This window comes from Hibiscus syriacus, unplaced genomic scaffold (genome assembly GCF_006381635.1).
Source record: "Hibiscus syriacus cultivar Baekdansim isolate YM2019G1 unplaced genomic scaffold, ASM638163v2 tig00116971_pilon, whole genome shotgun sequence".
Classification (NCBI taxonomy): Eukaryota; Viridiplantae; Streptophyta; class Magnoliopsida; order Malvales; family Malvaceae; genus Hibiscus; species Hibiscus syriacus.
The window spans coordinates 3,458,885-3,470,000 of record NW_024063495.1 but is presented as its reverse complement, the minus strand read 5'-3'; the positions used below and the strand labels follow the sequence as shown (position 1 = coordinate 3,470,000).

General features: G+C 36.3%; 2 protein-coding genes and 1 pseudogene across 2 annotated transcripts; 1 reads left to right on the top strand and 2 right to left on the bottom strand.

Moving 5' to 3' along the window:
* The window catches only part of LOC120191987, a 19,515-nt pseudogene extending 17,402 nt beyond the window's left edge, over nucleotides 1-2,113 (bottom strand).
* A 1,612-nt stretch (nucleotides 2,114-3,725) lies between these two features.
* On the bottom strand, nucleotides 3,726-6,743 carry LOC120192137 (receptor-like kinase TMK4). Its single transcript, XM_039194971.1, has 2 exons — nucleotides 4,349-6,743; nucleotides 3,726-4,258 (listed from the first exon to the last, which is right to left on the bottom strand). The coding sequence occupies exons 1-2, from the start codon at nucleotides 6,627-6,629 to the stop codon at nucleotides 3,726-3,728; spliced, it is 2,814 nt and encodes a 937-aa protein (XP_039050902.1). The 5' UTR covers nucleotides 6,630-6,743.
* A 2,109-nt stretch (nucleotides 6,744-8,852) lies between these two features.
* On the top strand, nucleotides 8,853-11,085 carry LOC120191804 (pentatricopeptide repeat-containing protein At4g14190, chloroplastic). The gene is made up of 2 exons (XM_039194713.1): nucleotides 8,853-9,283; nucleotides 9,857-11,085. Exons 1-2 carry the CDS (start codon nucleotides 8,903-8,905, stop codon nucleotides 10,997-10,999), a joined length of 1,524 nt encoding a protein of 507 aa, XP_039050644.1. The 5' UTR covers nucleotides 8,853-8,902; the 3' UTR covers nucleotides 11,000-11,085.
* The last annotated feature ends 31 nt before the right edge of the window (nucleotides 11,086-11,116 follow it).

Below are 11,116 nucleotides of genomic sequence, written 5' to 3'. Positions count from 1 at the left end.
AAAGAAACCATGGAAAGACTCATAGTGCACATTCCTACTACCTATCCCTATGACGAATAATGTGCATGCCCAGGATGAGCTTAATTGCTCTTAATAAATTCATAGCTCAGGCTTTGGGTGGTCTTAGTGAGAAAAACTTGATGAATTTACCGATTTTTGGCTGAATATCTATTCTTAATAAGTTCATAACCTAGAGTTGAGTGGGTAGTTCTAATCGCGAAAGACTAGATGAACTTACCGCTTGAGAGGATGAGTTTTATTAAACTCTTAATGAATTCAAACCCAAGAGTTTGGGAGTTCCTAGTGAGAAGGACATATTGAATGGGAGTTCCTAGTGAGAAGGACATATTGAATTTACCAAATTATGAGGTTGAATATTTATTCTTAATGACTTCTTATCCCAGAGTTTGGGTGGTTCATTAATAATGAACTTGAAGAAAGTCACCATACCCTTTGTGATGTTGAGCTATTATAAAAGCTCTTAATTATTTCATAGCTCAGTTTGAGTGGTTTATGTTGAGATAAACTTGATGAAATAACCTACGTAAGTGAGAATGATTAGCCACCTTCTATGAAAAACGTTAGACCGTTTTTCTAATACACTTATTAGAATCCTGAGGAAAGAGGGCTAAACATATATACGCTTTTGTATATACTCTTTGTAGACACATCGAGGACTTTGGTGGATGAAGGGGTTAGTTGTGTGTTATGAGTTTACCCCAATCTTAGAAAGTTCAAGACTAGTTTCACTTATCTATGATAAGGATTGCTCATCATCACTATGTACTAGTTCCAGATACGTTCACTAGTGCTTAAGCAACTAATCTCACTATTTCTCTTCTCATGTTTTAACTTCATTGCTCTCATCTTTACGAAAGAATTCTTTCGCATTAGTGGAGGAATGTTGATAATGCTTAAATATTGGAAATATGCTAGTTAGGTTATTCCACTAATCTATGCTCAAATTAGGTTATTCCACTAATCTATGCTCAAATTAGGTTATTCCACTAGTGTTGATAATGCTCAACTGAATATTGGAAATATGCTAGTTAGGTTATTCCACTAGTATTGGAAATGACCATTTTGCCCTCACTATTTAGCCTATAAATAGTGAGCAATTTCATTCATTTAAAAACATCCTAAGCAAAACATTTGCTTTGAAATACTCATCTCTTTTGAGTGTTGTTTGAGTTGAGAGAAGAACAATACCACCAATTTCACTCCAGTTTTCGGGTGTACGAATTCATGGAGAGCCGTGTCAACCTCAGGGGAATGTTCGTTCATTGTAACGATTACACACATCAGGGCGAATTTTCTTCTAAGACAGTGGATTACCACGACACGGTAATCATTCTGATTGATTATTTTATTTAATATTTTTCAGTCAGTGTTAACTCCTCGTTTTGCAGCAGTCTATTTTACCAACAATATCGGACCGAAACGTACTGCTCGACGGCGGGAAACTCATCTGCAACGCATCCGTCGGTAGCGTTGTAGTGACCTTGACATTTTTAATACCGTGAGCATTCAAGGAATTCTTAATCACACGCATCGCAGGCAAAAGGGAATCGTAAAACATCATTCGATCTCCGTCTAAGCCAGAGTTGAGGACTCCATTGCCGACCAACACGAACTGAATCAAGGTATTGGGATAGTGTGGCATGAAACTGTTCCGGAACCATTGCTCAGCATATGTTTCGTTCGAACCAATTCGGATTATATCGTCATTAGGGACTGTAACAGCGACATGGATCCTGGTTCCTGACAAGAGTGTCAATATTTCAGGGTTTGAATCGGCGAGCTCTATCTGGCCAACTTTCATGGACTTCATGATCTGAATCGATACATACGGCGACGGCAAATCCTCCCCTTCTCGACCGTAGTTTATCCCAATCTTGCCGGATATTTCTGCTACTGTTGAAGCACAAAAGAAAGCAATTGAACCAACACTGTTGATACATACATACTCTGAATAATTTAAAATCACATACATATATACACGTATATACACATAAATATTCGTACATACACATAAATATTCGTACATACATACATGGAACTTACAAGAAACAACAAGAAGAGAAGAGATGAAGAGGAGAGCAAGAAAAGCCATTAGTGACCAATAATGTTTTTTTTTTCAATTGTATAATGTAATGAATTTGTCCCCCAGGAGTGTTAAGCTTTTAAAGAGAGAGAAGCAATTCCCCAAGCCCCAAGATCAAGGATGAATTAAGTATAATGTAGCAAAGATTGCTCAAAGATTTAATTCCATCCTTAACTTTCATGTTCGATCGTGTTAAATCCGAGAAATTTAAAAATATCTAATTATTTATTTCATATAAACCAGATTTAAACGATCAAATACATAAAATTAATATTCTTAATCAAGATATTAAAATATCAAATTAGTCGAAATTTTAAATTCATAATGAGATAATTATATTTTTTTTTGAACAATTACATATAAAGTTATAAAAGTAAATTCTTCATATATGGATTTATTATTTGACATTCAAAGCAAGGCAGTTCACAAAGGTTGGAAGCTAAAAATTTCTTCTTGAGAATGTCTTTGAGTGCCATTTATAATTTTTTTTGAGTTATTCACTAATTATGTGCTTAATTTGTGACTATGATTGTAAATCTTTATTATAATTTAGGATATTTCTTATTTTGAATAAAATTAGTGATTTTTTTCAAAAATAAATTGAATTGAATAACATATTTTTTCACAATAAAACAAGGTTCAAATAAAAAGAATATTGATGTTAAAAATAAAAGTAGAGAAATAAGAATCATGAAAAATTATTTAGGGAAATAAGGTGAATTTTAAAATAAAATATAAAAATGAGTATCATGAGGATTTTGCGCCAATTATATATATATATATATACATATATATATATATTAGGATCAAATTATAAAGAAATAAAAGTGGTAGGACTAAAATAAATATTTTCAGAAATCAATTTTAAGTGAATTAAATATTTAGAAATCGATTGAGGTGTCTTCTTTAAACTCATCGTCTCATTTTACTATAGGGTAAAATATATAAATGGTCTCTGACTATAGAATATTACTTTGTTGAGTCTTATAATTATTAAAAATTACAAAATGATCTTCCAATGGAGTTGCTTTGTTGAGTCCCTTGACTATTAAAAGTTATAAAATGGTCACTTGACTATTCACTATATTCCAAACTCGTCATTGTCTGTTAAAAAATTAACGATCGTCTAAGTTAGACGTTAACATGTTGATTGAGATATGATAGCCGTTTGAGATTATGAGAATATATTTTATCATATCTCAGTCAACAAGTTAATGTTTAGCTCAGACTGTCGTTGAAAAAGGGTGAATTTGAAACATAATGAATAGTCAGGACGATCATTTTGTAACTTTTAATAGTTGGATGACTCAACAAAATAATATCCTATAATCAGATTTGTGAACCTCTGCCGGATAAAACATAATGTTTTCTCTAATTAATTAACTACCATCTTTAAATATCTTATTTTTTTTGACCTCAATTTTTTTCTCTAATTTTGTTAAAGACAACGAGTTAACTAATTTTGAAGAAACTAGCAAGGAAGAAAGCAGTAGCTCCATTGGCTTAGGTTTAGCACGAAGGCAGCAAAATCAACAAACATGGGGCGTTTTTATCACATACCCCACGGTGTTTTCATTTTCAATGGCCCATACCTCTTTAAAATCATGCCTAGGATTTTTCGTCATCGGGTATCGTTCGAGCTCATTATGTATTGCTGTTCCGATGCCCTCGCCGATATGCTCGTCTGCGTGCCGTAAAGTGACGTATCACCAAACGACGACGAATCCCCTTCCATCATTTGCCATCTCTCTAGAGATTGAGAAAGGCTCAAGTCGAAGTCAATGCCTTCCGTTTCATTCTCCTCTTGGTGCGTTGGTTTCCATTGCTGAACCAGAGGGCTCAGCACATTGACCGCGTGGCCCATGTCGGGTCTCTGTGACGGATCGCGAGTCGTGCAGTGACCGGCTAACATCGCTACCTTCAACATGCTCGCCTTCGTCTCTCTGTCACCGTTGTTTTCTTCGTCGCATTTGATTGTTTCGTCCACATTTTTCAGGACTTCATTCTTGTTGATTAGCACCCTGCGGAACCATGACACTAAATGTGATTCTTCTTCAGGTAAGGTATCATCTAAAGATTTTCGGCCTGTGATTAGCTCCATTAACACCACTCCGAATGCATACACATCCACCTTTGTTGTCACCCTTCCGGTTGCTGTCAAGATTTAAGAAAATATAAAAGCGAAAAACAAAAAGTATATAACATATTCGTATTTGACACATACACGAGTAAGGATGGACATACTAGCATATTCGGGAGCAAGATATCCGAATGTTCCGGCCAATCTCGTCTCCAAAGATTGTTTTCCGTCTGGTGTAATTCTAACCAGACCAAAATCAGCAACTTTAGCCCTCATGTCATCTCCTAGGAGTATGTTTGAAGGCTTCAAATCTCTGTGAATGAAACTCTGTCTAGCCAACGAGTGCAGATACTCGACCCCTCTCGCTACATCGAGAGAAATGACAAGCCTTTGCTTCCATGTGAGCGGCGAACCGCCCTGTTGTTTTTGCCATTGGAAGAGGTGCTCGCTGAGTGTACCGCGAGGCATGTGCTCGTATACCAAGAGCCTCTCATTGCCATTGATACAATAACCTAACAGAGCAACCAAATGCCTATGCCTAACCTTTGAAAGCACTCCAATTTCAGCTTGGAACTCATCCAATCCCTTTGTTCCTTTGTTAACACACGCCATTCTCTTGACTGCAATCTGTGTACCATCATGCAATTCACCTTTGTAAACTACCCCAAAGCCTCCTTTGCCTAATATGTTGTCTTCACTGAAATTGTTAGTCACTTCTCGGAGAACTTCGATCGAGATCACGACGTTTCCGCCATCGAATAGATTTTGGTCAGTAGTGGCTTGGTTTTGGTTCTCGCTGTCGGTCTTTCTGACACCAGTTGCGACCTTAACCGCTCCTTTCTCAGGATCATCGATGTTCTTCTTCGTCCTCCCAAGCTTCACATCTTTCTTTTTCATGATGAATTTGTATGAACCAAAGCAGAATATAGCAAGGAAAACCACTCCACCAACTGCTAGGCCTATAATCAAAGCCTTGAGAGTTTTACCTTTGACAACCTCAGTCGATGTAGTGCTATTACCAGCTGAGCCTGCACCACTTGAAGAAGTTCCTCCTCCACCGGAACTACTCGGACTACTGGAACCCAAATTATCGACAGGTTTTCCGAGTAAATGATTCCCAGAGTAAATGAATTTCACCGAAGCCGAAAAAATCGGGATTTCTCCGATAAGGTCATTATTCGACACATCAAGAAGCTGCAAATCGGCTAGCTTAGTGAGACTATCAGGGATCGGACCGGTTAAGTTATTATCATTCAAATTCATGTTCTTCAACGCCTTGAGGTTCCCGAACGCCGGCGAAATCTTCCCGGACAAACCTTTTTTAGCAAGATTCACTGTGATCACAGTCTTTTGTGAATCACAAGTGACGAAGGACATTTGACAAGCATCATTCCCCTCCCAACTATCCGAAAGCAAAACTGGGTACTCGAAACCGCTGGCTATTTCGATCAAAGTCGAAACTTGAGGATCACAAGGAGCTCCATTGGTGTTACAGAAATTGTTGCTTCCATTGACTTGAGCTTTTACAACTGTGATATCAAACTTGGGGAACGGACCTTGCAATTTATTATTATCCAATGAAACATTCTTCAAACTCGAAAGTTTAAGCAACGATTTCGGAAATGGACCTGTCAAATGGTTATCTCTAATCTGTAAATCGAATAGGCTTTTACATTTAGACAAATCCGGGATCGGACCGGTGAACGAGTTGACATGAACCCAAACCTGAGTCAACTCTGTCATGTTGGACAAAACATCTAATGTGCCGGTGAAACCGTAGCCGGTGTTTTGATTGTTGATCCATAAGTTTTGGATCATTGAACCACCGAGAGAGGATGGTAACGTGCCGTTCAAATTGTTGTAGGATGCTTTTAAGATTTGTAAACTCCTTAAAGATCCGAAGATATCGGGCAAGGTGCCGTGGATGTTGGTGTTGCCGACTCCGAGCTCGACAATGGTTGTTAATTCCGATACGTTCGGGAAACTCCATGGACGGAGATTCGGGTTGTCGTCCATACTCAACGTTTGAATGCTTGATAATCCGGCGAATGCGTCGGGGGTGATTGAAGTGAAGCCATTGGAACCAAGGAAAATGTTTTGTAAGTTCGATAAGTCGCCGAAAGATGGGATGTTGCCGGACAATGAGTTCCGTTGAAGCGCTACACTCCGGAGTTCCGACAAGTTGGTGATCTCCGGAGCGAGGGTGCCGGCCACCGATTTGGAAGCCAAGCTGATGGAAGTGACACGGTTGGATTTATCGCAACTTATGCCCATCCAGTAACAATAGTTGTCTGTCGAGGTGGACGACCACCCTTTGGGAGCGTTCCGGAAGCCCGAAGCTATCTTCTGGATCGCCGCACTGTCGTCAACGGCGGAGGTGAGGACGGAGGATATGATGAGGAGATGGAGGAGGATGTGGTGGTGGTGGCGGTTGGATTTTTTCATTTTTTTTCTTGCAAAACAAGTGGTTTTGATTACCAAACAACGTGCGTTTGTTGGATTCGATGTCGTTTGGACAACGTTATCCGTTGTTCTTCTCTTAATTTCAGCGACGAAATAGAACTGGAAAAGCAATGGCGAAACAAACAGAACTGTGTTCTTTTACGTTGAAGAGAATAGTAGAGAGATGAAACTAAAAGATTAATGAAAAAAATAGTTAATTGCATCATATCCCCAAATTATAATTCTCATTTTAAATTGGCCCTTTAACTTTTAAATATTCAAATTTCATCCCATAATTATAACTTTCATTCTAAATTAGTTCTTAAACTTTTGAATATTTTAATTTCATCCCAAAACTATGAAACTCTTTCTAAATTGGTCCCCAAACTTTTGAATATCCCAGTTTTATTCCCAAAATAATCCATATATGTAATTAGTTTCAACAGTAGTTTGACCTAAATTTTGTGTTTTTTCAAACATGTAATAATATAACTTGGCCTAATGATTTTATTGACAAAGGATGTGATTAGTATATATGTATAGTTTGGGATGGAATTGGAATGTTCAAAAAGTTTGGGGACTAATTTAGAATGAAGGTCATAGTTTGAGGATGAAATTGAAATGTTCAAAAGTTTGAGGACTCATTTAGAATGATAATCATAATTTAGAGATGAAATTAGAATATTTAAAAATTAGGGACCAATTCAAAATATTAATTTTGTTTTTAATTCATTACATATTTATTAATTTAAACAATAAACAAAATAATTTCATATTTAATATATTTTTATTAATTTTTTTTAAAATAATTATATTATATTTTGTATGATATTTAACAAGTGTGAGTTATTAATATTTTGGGTAAAATATCCATTTGGTATTCATTTTTTTCTATGCTTTTATTTTAGTTACTCAATTATTTTTACCATTCCCATCTCTATCGTTATTAATAAATCGTTAATTATGGCAAAAATTCAGTGATTAATAATTTTTATCCGTCATACCCATAATAATTATATATTTTAATTAACTAAATGATAATTAAATTAGAAGAAACATGTTTTGAAAATTGGTAATTGACAATGTCAATTAAATGAAGAAAAACAAGGCACGTCTTTAGAGTTGTAATAGAACGCAACAATCTCATAACCGATGTAACTAAACTTGTAAATTTGGCATCTTCTTGTTTTACTTAGTTATGTGATTTCTAAAAATTAATTGCATCTGTTCGAACATAGGATTATATATTTGTTCAATTTCTTTTTTCTTATGTAAATAGAGTCCATATTTTTTTATTAAAAAGTTAAAATATTTAAAATTACGGTACAGTTTGAAAATTAATTAAACACATACCTTATTTTTTTCATTAAAATAAACTAATTACTCGAGATCATTCAATGATCATATAAGGAGTATGTTAAATTCATCCAAGAAACTAAAACAAAAGACAGATATGAACACATCTGATTACATCAAAAAACGAACCACAAAAAAAGATTAAACTACTAAATGACTATCGATAACGACAAATCAAAATTGGATATAGTGAAATAATTGTCTTGATTGAGTTTTGACTCGATTGAGATAAGAAGGGTGTTTAACAAGACCCTATTTATTTGAAGTTAAATAACTTACCTTCCTCGTAATTCAATCCAAACTCTGTCCCTTGGGTTGGATAATGCAAAAGGTAAACTCCACCATTCAAACAAAAGGTTCAGTCACCATGCAAAAGAGGATAATGCAAAAGGTTTAGTAGGGCTAGAAGAACAACTCCTTATATGAAAGCCTTACGGGGATGCACTTGGAAAATATGGAACAATCTTTATGCAAATCTATGTTTTTTTGGTTATTCAACAACATTGGCGTTCTCATTGTGTATATGATTATATTATCGATATGAACTTCCTTTATGTTAAATTCTTTAAATCTCAATTGTGTTTTGAATACGAGTTATGGTCATCTTTTATGATCAATCAATTGTTTCTTAGATTTTCCCTTTACCTGATCTTTGTGCAAATGCGTAAATTTGCTTATGAGCTTATAATGACTTATTGGTTTTGGAGCAATTCAATTTCTTTTTTAACGATGATTACCAAAATATATGTAGTTTTTAAAAAATAATTAAGTGACTGAAATGAAATTGCGAGAATATGTGATGATTAAATATGTAGTTTACCTTTTTTTTAATTAAACCTAATTATTATTATTACTATTTATCCGAACTCTACAAATTCGAAAGAAGATAGGAGATCCAGGGGAAATTTATATGTTATTAGATGGAGAATGCAATAGCCCTGAATTTAGACTGCAAAATCACGTTGAGATGGCAGTTCTCCCTTATTGATTCCAACAAAAAATCGATTTTCATCAAGTCTCAGTTCCCAAAACGAACCAGACATTGCTGTTCTTGTTGCCTGTCCTCTCCCCGCCCATCCTCGCCGCCTCCGCCGGATGGTGGTTCTTCCAGAACCCATACCACGCTTCTTGTTGAGACTTATCATCACCACCGGAGGCTCAGGGCTTTACTTGAAAAGCTGGAGAAGGAGGGCTCTTGCCCTTTGCAAATTCTTCGACATGACGGAGATTGGACCAAAAATGATTTCTGGGCTGCCATTAGATTTCTCAGGCATGCCTCCAGATCCAATGAAATCCTCCAGGTTCGTTTCTTTTTGCTCTTTCTGGGTGTTTCGAATTCTGCAATCCTTAAGACAGTTTTTTTACTAAATTTGGAACGTGGGTTTTTAGGATTTAATGATTTAGTTTTATGCTTGGTGAAGATGGGACCTTGTTTGGTTTCTGAGTAAGGGATGGAAAAGGGAGAAGTCTGGGTTGGAGAATGAATGGGAGGATTCAGTGATTATAGTCCTTTAAGTTCAGATTTTTACTTGATTTGAAACTTGGGTCTCGAGGATTTGATGATTTATTATGATTCTTTATTTGAACTGAATGAAAATGGCACTGTGTTTGGCCTCTGAGAAAGGGATGGAAAATATAATGGTTCGGGTTAGAAAATAGTTGGGAAAATACAGTGTACACTATACATCCTTAATAGAATTTAACTAAATTTTGGAGTTGCGTTTTAAAAATGTAATGATTATTGGATGGAAAATGCCAGTTTCAGTTAGAAAACGGGTGGGAAAATACAGTGAACACTGCAGAACATTGGATGTTCTCTAGTTTTCGTATTTGATTATTCTTTGAAATTCTTAAAATTATGTATTTCTGGGCAGGTTTTTCATATGTGGAAGAACATAGAGAAATCAAGAATCAATGAACTGAACTATGAAAAGATTATAGGATTTCTATGCGAAGAGAGAATGGCCGGAGCAGCTGTTGCGGCACTACTAGAAATGGTGGATTACGGACTGCGTCCTTCTTTAGAGATTTACAACTCGATAATACATGCTTATGCCGGAAATGGGAACTTCGATGATGCTATGTTCTTTCTCAAAGAGATGAAAGAAATCGGTTTGGAACCCGAAACCGACACATACGACGGGCTAATCAAAGCATATGGGCAATATAAAATGTATGATGAAATCAGTACATGCTTGAAGATGATGGAATCAGATGGATGCCCGCCTGACCATTTTACCTATAACTTGCTTATACGTGAGTTTTCACATGGCGGGTTGCTTCAAAAGATGGAACGAGTTCATCGTATAGTGATCTCGAAACAGATGAATTTGCAGCCTAATTCTTTGGTTGCAATGGTTGAGGCATATGCAAACTTTGGGATTCTGGATAAGATGGAGAAGGTTTATCGAAAGGTTGCAAACTCGATTTCTTTAAAGGAGGATACGGTTAGGAAATTAGCCGAAGTTTATATCAAGAACTTAATGTACTCTAGATTAGACGATCTGGGTATCGATCTTTCTTCAAGATCCGGTAGAGACGATCTTGTATGGTGTTTGCGCCTCCTTTCTCATGCTTGTCTTTTGAGTCGAAAAGGGATGGATTCTGTCATCCGAGAAATGGATGAAGCAAAAGCTTCATGGAACGTAACGATAGCAAATATAATCTTGCTAGCTTATTTAAAGATGAAAGATTTCAAGCATTTGAGAAGTTTACTCTCTCAATTACAGAGCCACCGTGTAAGACCTGATATAACCACTATCGGGATCTTAATCGACGCTATCGAGAGGGGGTTTGATGGGTCTGAAACTTTAGAGACTTGGAGAAAGATGGGGCTTCTTCATAGAGCCGTAGAACTAAAGACTGACTCGCTGGTACTCGCCGCATTCGGAAAGGGACATTTTCTTAGGGATTGTGAAGCGATATACACCTCCCTTGAACCAGAAGCCAGGGACAAGAAAAGATGGACATATCACATCCTTATTGATTTAGTAACTAGACACAAAGCAAAGCAGTAATAGAGCAAGATTGTTGGATTAAGTCCCAGATAAGGTAAACCGCATCACAATACATTTTCTTTCGTTTTCATCATCTGTGTTATGCTAATTAGCAATGCTGTTTATCAGTCTTGCACC